The sequence below is a fragment of the Phocoena phocoena genome, chromosome 9 (assembly GCF_963924675.1).
Source record: "Phocoena phocoena chromosome 9, mPhoPho1.1, whole genome shotgun sequence".
In the NCBI taxonomy this organism is placed as follows: domain Eukaryota; kingdom Metazoa; phylum Chordata; class Mammalia; order Artiodactyla; family Phocoenidae; genus Phocoena; species Phocoena phocoena.
Genome location: NC_089227.1, coordinates 50,402,086 through 50,421,600, shown reverse-complemented (window position 1 = coordinate 50,421,600; position 19,515 = coordinate 50,402,086). Strand labels below are relative to the sequence as shown.

Here is a 19,515-nt window from a genome sequence, read left to right as displayed (position 1 = left end):
TCTCAAAGATAATTTTAATGTGAAAAACTCAACAACACAGATTTTAGCTTCACAAATAGTTTAACATGAGTCCTCCAGCCTTTTAAACAGAACTGTAATACACATAGGGGAAAGTATGTTTACCTCATCTAGTAATAATGAAGTACGTGGTTAAGTTACAGGTATCATATAGTTACGTCTCCAGTTATAATTTGAGTTGATTCTTGAACTCAGGCTTCACAGAATTTGACCAGTGATACACTCCCAAGACCCCTGCTTCGTATTACACTCATCTTAAAGCCAGATTCCCTGATCTCAGATTTTGTATTTAAAAAGAAAAAATAAAAAGCCTGTTAACCTAAACTAACAGAACTAGTAACAAACATCCCTAATTTGATTCTGGAGAGGAAGCAGGAACCACCTTGAGCCAAAGAGAACAAAACTTATCCCTCAAGGACTTTATTTTGGAATTCCACACAGATGCAACTATGTGGAACCAGACACAAATTAATCAAACAGATAAATATGTAATATTTAGTAATTAGATCAAGTTACACAAGCAGTCTTTCATATTAATTATTTTTTAGGAAAAACAATTAGTCATTGTCATAGATCTCAATTTCCTACAGACAGTGCTTCCAGTTATTTCAAATATATTTTCCTACAATATAGCTCCATCATTGCTAAATATCATCATACCAAAACAATAGGATTCTCTTTTATCCAAGGCTTTAAAGGGGAGTTTATTCCCTACCCACCCATCCTTACACATACATACATACATACATTGCCCAACAAATCTAAGGCTTCCAAGTATTTCACTGGGCTTTTATACTTGCAGATCTAGCACAAGAGTTGAACACTCTGAACTTACTTGCCAAGAGCTATGTATGCTCTTAAAATTAATACCTGGAAATTGTGTTACTTAGAATCTGCCAATTACCAAAGATCCCCCCCAAACTAATGAGCCTGATTTCCTTAAAGGAAAGGAAACCAACTATAGAGAAACTTATAGTTTTCCTTTATCCATCATAAGACTATTGGGAAACTTCTGAAATGCCATTGACTTTGATGGAACCATTCAGTTAAAATATAAAAACCGTAAGTTAAGTTGGCTGTCTTTTAAAATTACACACTCAAAAAAAAGTACACTGGGAGTTGTTTCATAAACTTCATTCTCCAATGCTTTTGCAGTTTACAGTGATGTTTCACATTTTAGTTCCTTGCTGCCTTCTTCATTTTGATCTTCGTTTGTATCGGATAACTGGGTTTTCAGGGGTGTGAATCATTGTTGTATAATTTACCGTGGGAAAATATCCATCAATGAGATCAAATTCATATAAACGAAGCATAGTGGACCAAATTGTCTTGATTTGAACATAAGCAAAATTCTCCCCAATACAACGATGACGCCCTGTAAGAGAAAACATTTCCGTAACAGTCGGCTGAAATTCTTTCTCATGTCTTTGAGCCTGGAATGATAAAATTTGTTTATCTACAGTTAAGGTGAATAGCAGATATACAGATATATAGTAAAAAGATGACATATTCTTTTCAAAAGAATGTAAATAACTAATAAAAATCCCAAGAGATTTTTAATGTATGTTATTAGGGGAAACAGCACATGGGTAATTATACAATCATTTTTCCAATTGTTTATTTGAAACCTAACATCTATCTAGGTGAAAAATAAGTAAGGTTTGAAACATACGATGATAATCTAGTTTGGAAATATACTAGAATATTCTTAACTTCTGTCCCAAGAGAGCCATAGTCAAAAGCTAATATGAACCTTCCAATCAAAACTTTAAATGTCATTACAAATGATAATGGAAGAAAAAGAAATTTAATAAACCAAAAATAGCAACACATCAAAATTTAAAAGGTCATATACGTGTAAAAACTGACAAGCTGATTATAAAATGCGTACAGCAATGCAAAGGACTAAGATATCCAAAGCGATCCTTAACAAGACGAACCAAGTTGCAGGACTTAAAACTGACTTCAAATCTGACTTTAATACTAAGGTATGGCAACTGTGATAATGTGGATTGCAATAAGAAATACGTATTTAGTCTTCCATCTTGGCACAGAGCTCCTCAAACCTGTGGAATTTCTTAAGTGAAAAGAGCAATAACGGTCAAAGAGGAAAAGAGCCTTTTGTTATTCGTAACAAGCCCCTTTCAACCACATTTGAGTTTGCTAATGAGATGACTGCCAGGGGAACCAACCACGTGATTAGAGGGTTGGAACTTTCAGCAATACCCCCCAGCTTCCAGGAGAGAGAGGGTCTGGAGGTTGAGTTAATCACCAATGACCAGCGATTTAATCAATCGTGCCTATGTAATGAAGCCTCCACAAAATCCCTACAGAAGTACAGGGAAGGGACAGGACAGGGGACAGTGTTCAGAGAGCTTCGAGGATAGTAAACATGTGGAGGTGCTGGGAGGGTGGCATACCCACAGAGGGCTTGGCAGCTGTGTACCCCTTCCTTCTACTTTGCTCTATGCTTCTCTTCAATCACGCTATTCCTGAGTTATATACTTTTATAGTAAACCAATAGTCTAGTAAATAAAGTTTTCTAAGTTCTGTGAGCCATTCTAACAAATTATGGAACCCCAAGGAGGGGATCTAGAGAACCTCGAATTTATAGCCAGTTGGTCAGAAAAACAGGTGCCAACCTGGACTTGTAATTGGCATCTAAAGTGGTGAGGGACAGTCTTGTGGGACTAAGCTGTTAACCAATGGGGAGTGCACTAACCCCAGATAAAAGACAGATAATTGTCAGTTTAGAAATGGGGCAGAATTTGAGCTGGAGAACTAATGCCCCTTCCAACTACTTGAACAATCTATGACTCTTTTATTGATATTTATATCATATACCATTATTGAATTTCTTTACTAAATAGTTATTAAGATCTGAAGTTCCCAAAGGACTTTATACTTTCGTTTATGTATGGAAAAGGTGTGACCAATGACAAAAATGTCATGTCACTTAAATGATCTCTTTGGAAAAACAAATAATTCATAGAATATAGTTTAATCTGTACAAAGTACCAGTGAATGGAGAAATTATTGGAGGAACGAGAGTCTGCCTGTGTCATTTTAGGATCTTAACTGAAATGCAGAGGTTTGCATACCTATGCACAACCTGCCCAAATTTAAAGACCATCTTATCATCAGGATATATAGGCAGAGAACCAAAAAGTTCACTTAACAATCCAGAAAAGCGTCCATGCCATTGCTCTTTTCTGAAATGCTGATTGTCTCATCATATTTAGCCTGAAATAATTGCCCAAATGGTGTGCTAACTCCAATGGTTCTTTAAAACAGAATTCACAAGGAGCTTTAAATACTATGATAAGGGAAAACAGGGTGGACTATAAAGATTAGAACTGATAAAACTAGATAGGTTAGAAGGTAATAGAACATTGTAAGGATTCACAGAACTATTTCCTTTAGTACAAATGAAATATTTTTTCCAACCTGCAAAGATTACACTCCTACAGATGTTTGCAGGAATGTCCCTATGAGGAAAGGGAAAGATATTTGTAAATAAACTTCACATGGATTATTCTGACAGGCACAAATATGTTATCAGAACAGACATTTCAAGTGTCAAATGTAATCATCTTACCAGCTCCAAATGGCACATAAGCAAACTTCTCTCCTGATGCTGGATTGTCCTGTAAGTAGCGATCAGGATTAAAGTCCAGACGTTCTACCCATGAGTCTTTAAGTCTTTGATTGACAGTGGGAGAAACACACACCTGATGTCCTGGAGGAATGGTATACCCTGCCACAGTCTACAAATGAAAGCAACACATTTCACTAGATAATTTAAAAATATTCTAACAAATAATCAGACCATTGTGTAACAAAGCATTAATATACATGAAATATACATATATTTTTAAACTGGCTACATGATAGGCCAGTTAAAAATTATTTTAACTCAAGATGATTTCCAAATAACACACATAGGGCTGGAAGTATATACACAAATTTTAAAAAGTGATAATGCCTTGGGGGTAGGGGTGGGATTTCAAGGAACCTTTCACAATCCAATTTACACACTTCCACACTGTTACAATTTTTTACAACACATACGTTATTTTAAAAACCAAGAAAAAAATATACTTCCATTTTAAAAAACCCTAATTGTTAAATTAAAATGTAGGGAGAACAGATGAGCATGTATACTGTCTGCAATTATGTAAAAATATTTAAAATATGTAAAACTGAAAATTATGTAGAAGTGATTATTCTTTTTTAATTTAAAAAATTCTCTTTGATATTATGATATTTCTTCTTGATAAATAACAACTGGGGGTACAGAGGAAAAGATCTAGCCAGGAGACTCACCTGAGGAGTTTTGGCCATTCTCATCATGGTCATTATAGGAGGTCGAAGTCTTAATGTTTCTTTTATGCAGCGATCAAGAAAATTTAGGTCCTTGAGCTAAACAGAGAAAAAATTTCCCGAGTTTTACAAATACTTAACATACTTCAACAGGACAAACAAGTTCAGGGTAACTGGGAATATCTTGTCTTATTTTTGTCCATGGTCAGTAAAGAAAAAGAAGGCAAGATAACAGATCACTCCGAAGAATGGCATGGTAAGGACCTTCAAAAATTCACTCATCTAAAAAATGAAAACATTAGCAAAAATTATCAATGTCAGCTTTTTCGAAACCTATACACAAATGTTTAGAGCAGTGTTATTCACAGTAGCCAGAGGGTGGAAACAACCCAAATGTCGATCAACTGATGAAGAGATAAATAAATGTGGGACAGCCATACGATGGAATATTACTTGGCAATAAAACAGATTGAAGTACTGATACATGCTACAACATGGATTAACCTTGAAAACATGCTAAGTGAAAGAAGCCAGTCACAAAAGACCACATATTGTATGATTCCATTCATATGAAATGTCCAGAACAGGCAAATCCATAGAGACAAAAAGTAGATTAGTGGCTGCCAGGGGCAGGGGAAATGAAGCATGACTGCTAATGGGTGCCGGCTCTCTTTTGGAAGTGATGTAAATACTCTAAAATGAAATTGTGATGATGGTTTCACAATTCTGAATATATTTTAAAAACCAGTGAATTGTATACTTTAAATGGGTAGATTTTATACTATCTGAATTATGTATCAATTAAGCTATCACTTTAAAAGTTACTAAAATCAGGAATGAAAGAAGAGACATCACTATTGACCTAATAGAAATAAAAAGGATGCTAAGAGAATACTTTAACAATTGTATGCTAACAAATTAGGCAACCTAGATGAAATAGACAAATTCCTAGAAAGACACAAACTGCCAAAACTGACTTAAAAAGAAACAGAACATATGAATAGACCTGTAACAAGTGAAGACATTGAATTGGTAATCAAAAACCTTCCCACAAAGAAAGCACAGACATAGATGGCTTCACTGGTGAATTCTACCAGGCACGTAAGAAAGAAATAACACCAATCCTTCACAAAGTCTTCCAAAAAGTAAAAGAGGAGAAAATGCTTCCAAACGCATTCTCTGAGACCAGTAATACTCTTGATACCAAAACCTGTCAAAGTCATAACAATAAAACTACAGACCACTATCCTTTATGAATATAGATGCAAAAATCCTCAAAAGAATACTAGGAAACTGGATCCAGCATTAGGACATTTCAGGGAAGGCTATGGTGAATTTTCTAAAAATAAAGAATCTAATCAATTTAATCTATAGTATATAGAAAATCCCAAATTGTCCCCTTTAAAAATTAGCCACACATACTCAGTGTCATAGGCAGCAATGAAACTGAAAATCCAACAAACCTGGTCATAAGTTAAGGGAGGCAGATTCTCTCCACAGACTGTTTTCTGTTCTAAGTAACATTTTTCTTGAAGTGTTTTGTCTCTGGCCAAAAAGAAACCCATCCAGGCGCTGGTAGTTGAGGATGTATGCTGCCCCGCCAAGAGCAATCCAATAAGCATGCCTGCTACTTCATCATCTGTCAAAGGATGCCCATCCCTAAAGAATGGACCACATACACAAATTTAACATTTGGCAGACACATTTCATGTCTCAACCTTTATATAAAGGGTCAAAACGAATTAATTTTTCTCTTGCATTTGCCCATCACAAGTCAGATTTTTTTTTTTTTTTCCTTTAGGGAAAAGAGACCAATAGAAAATATGATACTGGTTACAAAAGACTTCATTGAGGTTTACTAGCAAACTTTTCACCATGCACAGTACTGGGATTCCAGTAAGGCACAGGATCCCAGTAATTTATGTTTCATCCATTTAAAAAGTTCAAAGGTCATAGCTACTAATTTTGCCAGCATTATTACTTTTTAAATGTACATATTATTTAACTATGTTTTAATGTGTAAAAAATTTCCTGCTTCAGTTTAATATGTGATCTGAAGAGCTCTTACTTGTAAGTAGAATCTAGTAAAGTTTGGAGAATGTCATCAATTTTTTCTCCTGATTCTCTGCGTTTCTGGATTGCCTTATAGAAAATATTCTTGATCTCTCGATGAGCTCTGTCCCTGCGTCTGTAATTCAAACATGAAAATGACTTTAAAAAATAAGGTAATACTTTCAGGTATCAAACTGACAAAACTCAGAACCAAGAGAAAAAAAAGAAGCCATGAAAATCTTAAATTGTTAGGGATTTCTAAGGTCCTTAAGGGCAGGAAATGTGTTTTAACATACATATCCCTGATTCTTTACACACTACCTGTGTTCTAACTAAAAGTCTAAAATAAGACTCAAATGATTATTCCGTTATAACCATTTTCCAGTTTAAGATAAAGCAGAATACTCTTTTACATTAACATGAAATTCCAATTTTAACCAAATTAATTCTTGAAGCAGACAGAGTCACTCTGTTTCTTCTGCAGGATTTAGCATTAGAATAAATCCCCATTTTTCACCTGAACAGAAATGAATCAACAAAGGCACAGAGAGACTACTAATATGCAAGACACTAAGCTACTTGTCAAGTCCTATGAGCAATGTTTCTCTGTATCACAGACGATCCTTGCTCTTAAGGAGATAACAGTAGAGCTGTCAAGGAGACAGAAAATTAAAGAAAGGTACTAATACTTCAAAACAAACTTCACAATATACTACAAATTAGTCAAATACTTTCAAACAAGTGCTTAGAAGGGCTGTATCACTTTTAGGTAGAGTTGAGAAACCCTCCTGAGTACAAGGAATATGTGAGATAAGTAGGTTTTAAAATATCGGAACAGATAGACAACAAGTTACCTTTCTAATTAACTGAAACTTACCTTAAATAAGCTCACTGTGTAAAGAAAAATCGAATGCTTACAGAAGAATGGAGGCTTATAATCTCCCCCAATTTGTTTGTTTTATATTTAATTTTTATCTTTGTCCATACAAAGCCAACCAACACTACAGTAATTAAACAAAGTGAAATGACCAAGTATTGTTTCTTTATCCATACCTGAAACTAGGCAAAGGGAGCCAGCCTGGCAAGAGCCAGGCTGCGTGGCTAAAACCTCCATCCAAATCTGCATACAGTTGTGCCACCTTCTCATTGAGTTGACTTCTGATTTCCTTTCCATGTAAACAATGGCTAGCTGTTAAAATTATGAGCTCAGAAAGAGCTTCAAACAAATCTAGAGGGGAAAAGATCATTCCCATTACTTTTGCCAAAAATTCTTTTACAATGTTCTGTTTTCTTAGAGATACAAAAGTACTGTGAAGGAAATGAGAATAAAAACTTAACTCAGGAACCAACAAGATCCTATTCATACCATCAAAAAAAGCCTATAAATATGTGGCTACAACAAAGAGAGGCAAGAAACCAAATGATGGGAGGCACCCCAGCTCTCTGGACAGCCAAAATAGATGCCACAAAGGTACCTAAAACCTCACTCATACTCATGAGCCCTTAATCTTGAAAAGATAAAATGAAGATAAAAATGAATGTGGTTAAAAAAAAAATGAATGTGGTTATCTGAGTTCTAGATCACAGTATAATAAAGGCAGTAAAAAGGTTATTCAGTGCATATAGGGACAATAATAAGGTGCTTTCCAAGGAATAGCAGTCCAAAGGCTGAAGAATGGATTATTCCCCAGGTCAAAAGTGGGAAAAAAACTGAAAAGTGAGAAACTCAAAGGTCAGAAAAAAACTGGTCTTGACCATACATAAAAGAAAACTGTAACCACCAACTTGTATATCCAAACATTAGAGACAGATGCATCAGGCAAGCACATCTGGGTGACACTTTAAAAGTCCTAACAATTACCCAATCAATATCCTGTTCTTTAATTCCATGTTCACCAAACGAACTTCCAGTTATTATTTGGCTTTCTAATTAGATTGCCAAAAAAGAGAAGTTTAGCAAATATTCTGGGGTTCTTGGTACCATAATTATATCTCACTTGTATTTATTCACTTGGAGTTCTAGTTCATGCATCAGCTTCTTGTAGAATAGGAAATATGTCCCATGAACTTTAGGTATATTAAATAAAACCAGGTTCTGGACCTTTTATAGAAGCTGAAGACCAGACCCAGAATGTGGTGACCTACACAGAGGTCTTACTGCCCTGTAGGCAGATGTTGCTTCCTGCTATGAGTATGACAATTGTCTCTGAAGGCAACAATTACTGCAGTCCAATATAAAAACTGGATTCACAGAATCCAAAGAATTTTAAGTTACATTCAATATACTCCCTATATAATGCGAGAAAGCATACATTTTTTAAAGATTTCTATTGGGAACAGCTAAAATCACACTTTTGGTGGTACAGTAAGCTTATGTATTTAAATTTACTTTTTTCTTGGAATAAATCATTCCCATACAATAGGAGAAAAATAACATAATACATATATAATTAAGTCATTTAGACTTCTACTTGCCCATTGGGAGTTCAAATTTTTTTATTTATTTTATTTATTTATTTATTATTTTATTTTTTATTTATTGAATGTAAGTTTTACATTCAGTTTATTTCAAAATTCAATTATGAATCATTTTTATATTATTCACATAAATGAGCTAAATAATACACACATTAATTAACCCATTTTAAGGTTTTGCTAAATGAGCAGCAATACAGTAAGTCCCCTACATATGAACAACTTCTGTTCCAAGGGTGTATTCGTTAGTCCAATTTGTCCGTAAGTCCAACAAAATTAGCCTAGGTACCCAACTAACACAATCCACTATGTTGTACTGTACTGTAATAGGTTTATAATACTTTTCACACAAATAATACATAAAAAACAAACAAAAAATAAAGAAAACACTTTTAATCTTACAGGACAGTACCTTGAAAAGTACACTAGTACAGTACAGCAGCTGGCATACGGCGCACAATCGCATCTTTGAAAGTTCGCAACTTGAAGGTTCATATGTAGGGGACTTAGTGTAATCACTTCCTCTCGGGTCTTTTAACTCCACGGTAATCATAACATGTTCATTTCATTAAATCTAAGGTGGTTTTACATATGGTGTAGTTTGCTTTCTACACACACACACACACACACACACTCTTCACTCTTTTTTTTTTTTTTTGCGGTAAGCGGGCCTCTCACTGTTGTGACCTCTCCCGTTGCGGAGCACAGGCTCCAGACCCGCAGGCTCAGTGGCCACGGCTCACGGGCCCAGCCGCTCCGCAGCATGTGGGATCTTCCCGGGCCGGGGCACGAACCCGCGTCCCCTGCATCGGCAGGCGGACTCTCAACCACTGTGAGTCCACCAGGGAAGCCCCACACGCACTCTTAAGATTTCTAGTCACAGAAAAGTAGCCATATTAGGACAAATGCAAAACCAAAACATTTTGCTTACTTTTTTCTCCACTTTCTCCCCAACTCTGAAAGTACTCCTTCGTTTCTTTTTCAATTATAGAAACATGCTGTCTAAAGTGGGCTATGTTAAGACCACTTTTTAACATTTTCTTCTGCTCCAAGAAAACCTTCAAAATATTAGGGGTATATAAGAATTAAAACACAATTTTGTTTTATCATAAGATTCATTTGGGTTATTATAGCTCTTTAACACTCAAAGAAAACAATCTTCTGAAAAATTGAAAATAAAAATAATTTTCTTAACTACACACCAGATATGGGAAATTTAAAGCATCTATGCATATATCTGAAGTAACACGTAGAAGACACTTGCTACGGAGGCCTCAGACAAATGATAAATTAGGAATCCCACTTCCTGCCTTCCTTTCTATAGATACACGCTTTCCCCACTCCTGACTCCATGGCTCACTAGTCCTGTTCTGTTATATTCTAGTCTTCCAACCCAACCCAGATGCCAACACAATCTCCCAAAAGTCCATTACGCTTTGCTAATATTTTTATCCTCCTTCACATATTCTCCCATCTATTCCCAAACAAATACCATTCCTCACTTATGCTATCTTCCAAAAGTTTAATTAGAATGTAATACAGTCGGAATAAATTCACACTAAGACAAAGAATGTTTTTAGCCCTTTGGGGCAGTTCTATTTTAAGAACTATTTTAAGTTCTATTTAAGTTCTATTTTAAGCTGTGTGGAAAATCAATAGATATATCCAACCAGAGGGATTGCCCAAGGCTCTTGCTTTTGGTCTTGAAGACAGCTATTCATTCGCCCACACCTCCTCAATCCCCAGAAGCAACACTCAATGTCAATTCTTACCTGCTATACTAGGGTATCGGGTAATGCGTGGTAATGCGTGGTACGTTCACAGCCAGAGCCCACACCTAGTAATTGGGCTAATTATCTGATTTGCATTTTACATCAAATTGCAGCACTCTAATATTTGACTTTGGGGGAGGAAAGAAATCACACAAACTTCTAAAGCCAACAATCTCTAGCTCAAAAGAGCTCTTATGCTAAAATTTCAGGTGGGAGTAGGAAGGTAGGAGGCCCTCCTGATGAAATAATGGGATTTTTCTTCTTACTCGCTCAAATCAAATCCTAATACGCTAAGTTCTCATTGATTCTATTTCTTTGTACAGGAAGCCCTTTAAAATTGCTTAGTCCATGCCAGCAACTATAAGACAAAATACCCATTCTTTGTCAGCTACCCATGGTTTTCCTTCTTTTAACTGTCTCATGAGTCTTCAGATTTTTGAGTCAAAGAATAAATTGCTTCTATACTTGAGATATATAATTTATACTACTAGCTATAAATATTATAGTATAGATTTGTCGTTCTTCAAGATAACAGTGTCACCTACCGGATTAGGCACATCATAGGCAACTCCCTTCCCAAACACAGGTGTTGTCAGACGACTGTAGACATCTTCTGCATTCAAGTCTTCATTTTTACTATTAAAAAGCAGTGCAGCAGCATCACTCCCCAGAAGGTAGGTAAATGTCTTGCCCACCATGGTAAAACTAAATACAGGTCCATACTAAAGTGAGAAAAGTACCCATAGTTACCAAAAAATCCGCAGTGCTAAGACACTCATCTTAAATAACAAAATAATACATTGCTGAAAATTAAAACATTCATAAACCTTAATACAATTCTTCCCCCAGTCTTTGTCCAAATTATATTCATTCAGTTGCAAATAAAATATAAATAAAACTTTCTACTCTGCTTTTTTCACTATTTATGTTGAAAATATTTTCTATCTTTCACAGACATCATATGTTAACTGTTCTTTCACTATGGTTGATGTGTCCATTTTTTACTTATTATAGATAATTATATAATGAATATCTCTGAGAATATAGATTTTTTCCCCTTTGGTTAAAGATAAATTTACAGGAGTAGCCAAAGGATATGACCTTTCCTACAGCACTTGCTATATGAAGACACCAGAGGTTTATTTAGTTATCAATGTTACCACTATCTCACCAACACAGAATGATTTCATTTTTAATTTTTTGTTAATCAAGTTGTGTTAAATACTTTGCAGTTTTCTGATTACTATTGCAGACTGTAGGCACTGGGGATACAATCATGAACAAAAATACTGTCTGTGACTCATGAAACCTAGTCTATTGAAAAAGATACAACTTGATCAAATAATCACATTAACAAATGTAAAACTGCAAATGTGAGAAGTACTACACAACAGAAAGCAACTCTGAGATGAGAGAATGATCAAAGGGAGACTACAAAGAGAAAAAGACACCTGAACTGAGACCTGAAGGATGGTAGCAGTTAGCCTGATGGCTGAGCATGCACAAAGGTCCTAAAGGTGAGAGAAAGAGAGGGAAAGGATGAGATGAGGGCAGAGTCTGGTAGGGCTGAGACCATACAGAGCCTTGTAAGCCATATTCGGGAAGTTTTATCCTTGCAAGCAATGAAATGTGATGGAAGATTTTAAACTGCATGGGAAAGAGACTAATCTGTGCATATTTTAAAAGAAAGATCCCTCTGGCTCCTGTATGGAGAGGAGAGGGACAGGAGCTAAAGGAAAGCCAGAGGACCAGTGAGCCTGTTACAGGAACCTGATGATGAATACTTGGGACAAGGTAATGGAGGAGCAGTGGAGATCAGAAGCAGATGGATACAGAAGTATTTTGAAGAGAGAACCTGCTGACTTGGCAATGGATTGATGGATGGAGAAGTATCAAGAATGACTCCTAGGCCTCTGGCACATTGCAAAACTGGGAGAACAATGGTGAGAGAAGCAAATAGGACAACCAGGATTGGAGAGAGAAAAATCAAGGGTCAGACTTTAAAAATGTTGGATTTCAGGTGCCTTTGGTCAACTAAGAAAGAATCATGTGGGAGGTGGATATCCAGGTCTGAAGATCAGAGAAGAGACCTGAACCAGAGACATTAATTTGGGTGTTATCTATATCTGGCTAATAACTGAAGCTGCAGGTAGAGACAAGATCATCTAGGAAAGAATAAAGGCCAAGGACCAAATCTCAGTGAACCCCAAGAGTAAATGGCCAGGCGTGAGCCCACAAATGAGTTAGAGAAGAAGTAGTCACAGAAGTAGAAGAAAAAATGAGAGAAGCCACATTTAAGGAGGCAGTGGTCATCACTGACAAATAGAGCTGAGAAATCAAGTTCACTGGATTAGGACATGGAGCTCATTAGTGAAGGGGCTAAAAGACAGACTAGAGTGGACTAAAAAGTAAGTAAATAAGACGTGTGGAAATAGGGACTAAGTACAGACAACTCGCTGCAGAGGGAGGGACATGAGAGGAGACTGAGTGGCCAAGAGAAGCTTTGGTCTTTTTAGATGGGTGACCTTTGAGAACTTTCCAGAGAAAATGGGAAAGATCTAGTTGAGAGAGAAGTCAACTATAGAGAGAAGGAACAATAGCAGAAGGTTCCTGTGACAAAAGAGGGATGGAGAGTTTAATCTCCCATAGAAGGCAAAATAGTGTAATGAAATCAAGGTGACAGCATATAGTGGGCTAGAGCACAAGATTCTGGAGCCAGATTGCCTAGGTTCAAATCCCAGCTCCTCCACATATTAGCTGTGACCTTGGTCCTACAGTCAGAGAAATTAACATTGCTGTGCTTCAGTTTCCCTCACCTATAAAATGGGAATAATAATAATAATGCCTACTTCACAGAACTGTTGTCAAGATTAAGTATATACATATATATTTTTTGATATATATACCATGATATATATATATATCGTCATCATATATTATATATACATAAAAGAAAACAGTGCATTGGCCATCATAAATATAATGTAAGTGGTTTCTATTATTATTAGTAGTATCAACATCATCATTAAAAGCACAGACTTGGATATCAGACCACGTATTAATCCTGGCTTGGTCACTAGCTAGCAGGGAGCCCAAGAACAAATTAAATAACCGGTTTCTCAGTTTTGTCATCTATAAAATGGATATACCTGAAAGTATTTTTGTGGAGCTTCAGTAAGATAATATATATAAAGCACTAAGTACTGCACAAAGTTAAGTGTTTCAGAATTATTAATGTAATAGGAAGAAAAGAGAATACTATTTTATATATGTATTGCTATAAGTAGATTTGTATGTTTGAAATTGGGAACGTGAAGGAATTCCCACTGGTTTTCAATCTCTCTTTACAAAGGAGACAAAGTCATCTGCTTTAATAGAGAGAGGTAGGAAGATTTAGAAGTTTCAAAAAGTGAAGGTTTGAATAGTCATTGTGCTGAGTGGGAAAGTAAGCCAACCACAGAAAGATAATAGGACTGTTGAGCAGTGTTCAAAGTTCATTCAAGGTAGGCAATCACGAAATTAGAAGGACCTAATCTGGTACAAGGAAGGAAAAATGACTATTAGGCTCCCTCCAAGGTTGGATTTTTACCAGGTAAAGCACAACCAACAGCCAGGGGCAAGGAAATTTAAGGTACTGGCGAGAGTGTAACTGAAATGATAGACCATGGTCCCAATGTGTAAAAAGAAGGAACATAAAGAAGGCTGATGGAGCAGGACAAAGTAAGTGGAACAGTGGACTGGACCATCTAATGAGGTCAAAGAATGGTTATAATGGAAGGAGTTGGAGAGGCTAACCAGGAGAAGTAGTTGTGCTCTGAGAATAGGGTGTCTAAATTAATACTGTGGAGGTAAAACAGGTAAGAGTGACAAGTCCAAAGAGGCACTGTGGAGCAAATGGCTAAAATGGCACGAGAAAGCTCATCGGGGAGGAGAGGGGTAAAGATTTGAGGGGCCACAGTGCTGTGTGGGTCACCCAAGTGGAAGTGAAGTCACAGAAGACATGTAGAGCAGGTTAGAAAATTCCACAGACGCATGGTTAAGAAAAAGAAGGGTCAGTTAGTATCAATTTTAACTATGATCAGTGAATACAAAATTGAGGCCAGTGGTTTTTAAACCATAGTTGCCAGAACTAGATTTCCTCAGAGATCATCCCAGGACATGGAAGAACATAAAAAGGTCTCCAAGGCCCCTCCAGCTCTTAAACCAGAGCAGCTCCAATTTTATCGGTTTCCTATACTGGGAATAAGCGTAAGATTACATGTCTTTTTAATGTTCTGCCGTTTAAAAGAAAATTGGAAAAGCACTCATTTCTTTTCCTCTAATGATTTGGAAGACTTACCTTCTCATATGCATTTTCTAGGAATTCAACTGGACTTTTCCCAAATGCTATAGCATGTCCAAGGAATGGAACTGGAGAGAAAATGTATGGTGGACTTTTCTACAAGAAAACAAAACAAAAAAAACCCTTCCAGTTTACATTTCCTATTACAAAACATTCAGTTTAGTTTCGTGACTAAAAAAAAAAAACAAACTTGTCCTTAATATTAAAAAGTTACCAAAGGGGCTTCCCTGGTGGCGCAGTGGTTGAGAGTCCGCCTGCCGATGCAGGGGACATGGGTTCGTGCCCCGGTTTGGGAGGATCCTACATGCCGCGGAGAGGCTGGGCCCGTGAGCCGTGGCCACTGAGCCCGTGAGCCGTGGCCACTGAGCCTGCGTGTCCGGAGCTTGCGCTCCGCAACGGGAGAGGCCACAACAATGAGAGGCCCGCGTACCACAAAAAAAACAAAAACAAAAACAAAACAAACAAGCAAAAAAAGTTACCAAAAGATTAAGCACCAAAAGATTAAGCACCAAAAGTAACTTAACAACAAACAAACCGCAAATACCTTAGCAGAATAGCCATAATAAAAAGAGCAGAGGGCTTCCCTGGTGGCTCAGTGGTTGAGAGTCCACCTGCCAATGCAGGGGACACGGGTTCGTGCCCCGGTCCGGGAAGATCCCACATGCCGCGGAGCGGTTGGGCCCGTGGGCCATGGCCGCTGGGCCTGCGCATCCGGAGCCTGTGCTCCGCAGCGGGAGAGCCCACGGCAGTGAGAGGCTCGCGTACCGCAAAAAAAAAGAGCAGAAACTCAAAACCTAGTATAAGATAAACGACTAGACAAACACCAAGGCGTTGCAATTATAAATGCTGAACACTTTCTAGAATATGCCCAGTATTATTAGTGGTTCTAGGCAACTATCCTAGTCATTAGTAGAAAAAAACAGAAAAGTCAAAGTATGGTTTCTTCACCACTTATTTCTACTACCACTCACAATTTTAGTCCCAAAATCTTGACTAAAGAAGGTAGGGAAAAAGACAAAGTAATGTGAGGGAAAGAAGGGAAATGTTCAAGAAGCTACACTGATCAGTAAACAGAACACATTTCATGCTTCTCTCAACAAATGATCTAGATCTGTTGATTCTACACAGAGAGTAGATCAGTTTTAGCAGGAACATTTTTGCACACACTATAAAAGGTACTTCAGATGCCCCAAAATGAGACCTGCAGATTACAACATCAAGTCTCCTGGAAATCAAACTTGGAACGATAAAAAAGGATAATACTCCTCATATCTTTCGTGGTCTCAAATAGTAAGGAGCTCTACAAACTCACTCTTTTGGACAATAGCAGCAACAATCTTAAAACGCTAAAGTTACCTTTGTCTTTCCAAAGACAAATAACACTTCCTCAAAAATACCACATGTAGGAAAAAAAAAACTGCCGGAAAAAAAACCAAACTGCCTCATGCCTGTTATGGTTCAAACAAAAATAATTTTTAAAACTACTTGGTCAATAGTTTATATATTCCATTGTCAGTAAAAGGGTCGTTTTAAAGGCTACTTGGTTTGTCTGGCTAAGGATGCCTTCATCAAATGTATTAGGGAAGCATGAAGCTAGTGGTCAGTAAAGCCACTAAGTTAGAGGATCTGGTATTTTATTAGCATCATAGGAAGGTCCCTACAACACTCCAGTCACTCTCACTCTACCAAACTGAACATAGCTCCTTTCATACTGATGTAAATCGCCATTAGGGGTAATGACACAGGACACTGAACCACACAAGGGTAGCCACCAGGATGACGGCCACCAGGATGACGGCCACCAGACGGCCCGCAGGGCCGAAGCTGCCAAAAACATCACCACCAGGGCCCCCACCAGGCCCGAAACCCCCCTGCGGCGGCCAGCACGGCCAACGGCACGCTCAGCGCCACAGCCAGGGCCGCGGCCACCGGATCCGGCCGTGGCCATTAGGGCCACCAGTGCCTTGGCCAACACTGCCAGCACTACGACCACAATCGAGGCAAGCACGACCCCAGCCAGGACCAGACACGCGGCCACCACCAGAAACGCGACAGACATCGGGGCGCCCAGCAGCAAGTCCAGCATGGTCAAGGCAGTCGCGACCGCCAGCGCCACCAGCATCATTGCCGCTGCCACCCTCCCCCACCCCATCCCCAGCCCCCAGCGCGCCCGCCGCCACTGCCCAGCCCAGCACCACCGCGGTTCCAGACCCCGGCTAGCCCTTCAGTCGCCCTGGTCGCATCGTCCCCCTCCAGAACCCCCGGGGGTGCACGTACCGCCCCAGGCGGCAGTGGGGCCAGGGGGCCGACGGCGAGGCGTAGCAGGTAGACCAGGCTGAGCATGAAGGCGCAGGCAATGAGTAGCATGGATAGGAGGTTGCCGCCTGTCACTTGCTCCATAGCCTGCCCCAGCACCGACCTGCCCGCTTGCAGTAAGCCCAGCACCACCATCCCGGCCGCCACCCACGCTTCAGTTCACCGAAGACGCTGGAGGCCGAGGTCGCCCCGGCTCCTCCGAATCGACGGAGGGAGAAGAACCGGCTCACGCGACGGTAGGCGGCCCCGGCCCGCAGGTCCCCTACTAAATCCAGCCCCACCCCCTACTCCCGGCTCGCTAGCGCACCACCCTGTGCGTCACAGAAAGGGGCGGGGCCTGGATCTGGCCGCGCCCCTTAAAAAGGACCTCCACAACGCCGAGGTCTCCTTAATCCAGGAGAGAGGACATGAAGAAGAAGGCGGCACCTAAGGCACGGGTGGTACAGAGACAGAAGAGTACGTGGACTTAAGAGGAGATCACCCTCTAAGAATCGCGGGACACCGGAGCATGTGTGTCCTGGGTGCGAGGCGCCAGGACACGGCGCCGCAATGGGCGGAAGGATCTCAGAACGAGGGTAGCGGCGGAGGCGGCGCGCGCTCTCTGTGATTGCACCGCGTGCTGCTGAGGTGATCTCGGCTTATTCCGCGTCAGCGGGGCGGGTGGATGGGGCGCCGCCCCCTGCCTGGGCGAGCGAAGGCACCGCGTCTGAACCTGTTCGAGGTCCGCGTCGTGGCCATTCGGAGAGAGTTTCAAATATTCGCGAAAAGGGAGATTGCGAAAGACGCCGTCTACCCACAGAAGGTTGGGACGCCGAGGTCAGTCCCATCTCACCCCAAGTAAAACCAGTCTGACAGGTACTGAAGTGCGGACATAAATGTGACAAGTCTTGGTTGTTGGGTGTTCTGCCTTCTCCAGAAACAGGTTTTACAAGCTAAATTTGTATGTTATAGGCCGTCGTGACCTACTGGAGGCAACATTTCCCAAGAACGCCCCTTATTCTGACCGTTTAGGACCAGAAAGATTTTGAAGCGGGAGTTCAGTCCTCCTGCTACAGTCAACCTGATCTCATCCACTCCCGTTGTTTCAAAGAAGCGTGTATATAAAATGACTGCCAAATTGAACCCTCCTGTTAGCTGACTATCACGAGCCCCTGACCAGATTCATTTCTTTATTCAGTCGACCTTAAGAGCTGGGTACTCTGCTAGGCATTGAGGGTACAAAAGGGAATGAGAACTGTGAGGCCCTCGGGGAAGGAGCAGTTAATAGCCAATTGCCTGTTCTGACACCTCTGCCTAGAGAGCTGATGCTCATGTCATAGTTATTGCAAAACTAAACTCATAAATCTCCGCCCACCTCGCTGCCAACCTTCTCCTCCTGTAATGCCTCTGTAGGAAGGGCACCACTGTCCACCAAACTGCCCTTCTCCGCTGTGCCTCACATCAAATCAGACACCGAGTCCTGTAATTCCACCACCTTAAAAGTTTCTCCATTCTTGCCACTGCCCTAGGTCAGGCCCTCATCATTGCTTGTCTGCATTACTGCAGTAGTATGCTACCTGGTCTCTGCTTCCGTGCTTGCCTTTGATCTGTCCTCCACACGGCTGCCATTTCTTCCATCACTAAAACTGTGTTGCAGTCGTCTCCAGTCGGTTTCCTCTGTTACAAGATGAACTTGAGAATAGGGATTGTGTCTTTTAATCGTTTTTATATTCTGCATTTATTCTAATACATAGCAGTTCACAAAGCGTGGTTCATGGCCTTCTGGGGATCCCCAGGACTCCAGGGGGTGTATGCAAAATCAAAGCCCTTTATAATAATACCATTATTTGCTTTTTTACTGCTGGAATTTGCAGTGATGGTGTCAATTCAATAGTAAATAAAACTTCTGGGACCTTAGCACAAATCAATGGCAAGTGGCACCAAACTCTAGTAGTCATTATTCTTCACTGCCATGCACTTGCAGTAGAAAAAAATTGCCTGCTTCGCTTAAGAAGGTCCTTGATGAAATTGTAAGCATTAATTTTTTTAAAGGTCAGCCATTGAGTACACGTATTTTAACTTGCTGCTTTTTTCACAGAATGGCATTTTTGCTTGAAAGAACAAGTGACAAACTTTGATCCTTCAGATTTGGATATTTGACAGATGTTTTCTTTGAAAATGAAGTCAGCCTCTCCTTTAAAAGAAAACCACTGGCAGTATTTGTTGTCAATGATAAAA

At 39.5% G+C, this 19,515-nt stretch overlaps 1 protein-coding gene across 2 annotated transcripts; it reads right to left on the bottom strand.

Annotated features, from left to right (window-relative positions):
* Positions 1-1,031: 1,031 nt before the first annotated feature.
* CYP51A1 (cytochrome P450 family 51 subfamily A member 1) lies at positions 1,032-18,915 on the bottom strand. Of its 2 annotated transcripts, none has more exons than XM_065883639.1 (10): positions 18,904-18,915; positions 14,980-15,078; positions 11,186-11,362; positions 9,800-9,926; positions 7,447-7,621; positions 6,410-6,529; positions 5,805-6,000; positions 4,345-4,440; positions 3,617-3,785; positions 1,032-1,393 (listed from the first exon to the last, which is right to left on the bottom strand). In XM_065883639.1, exons 1-10 carry the CDS (start codon positions 18,913-18,915, stop codon positions 1,215-1,217), a joined length of 1,350 nt encoding a protein of 449 aa, XP_065739711.1. In that variant the 3' UTR covers positions 1,032-1,214. The 2 variants fall into 2 exon arrangements, with proteins under 2 accessions (XP_065739711.1, XP_065739710.1); XM_065883638.1 differs by lacking the exon at positions 18,904-18,915 and adding an exon at positions 17,260-17,612.
* Positions 18,916-19,515: the final 600 nt, after the last annotated feature.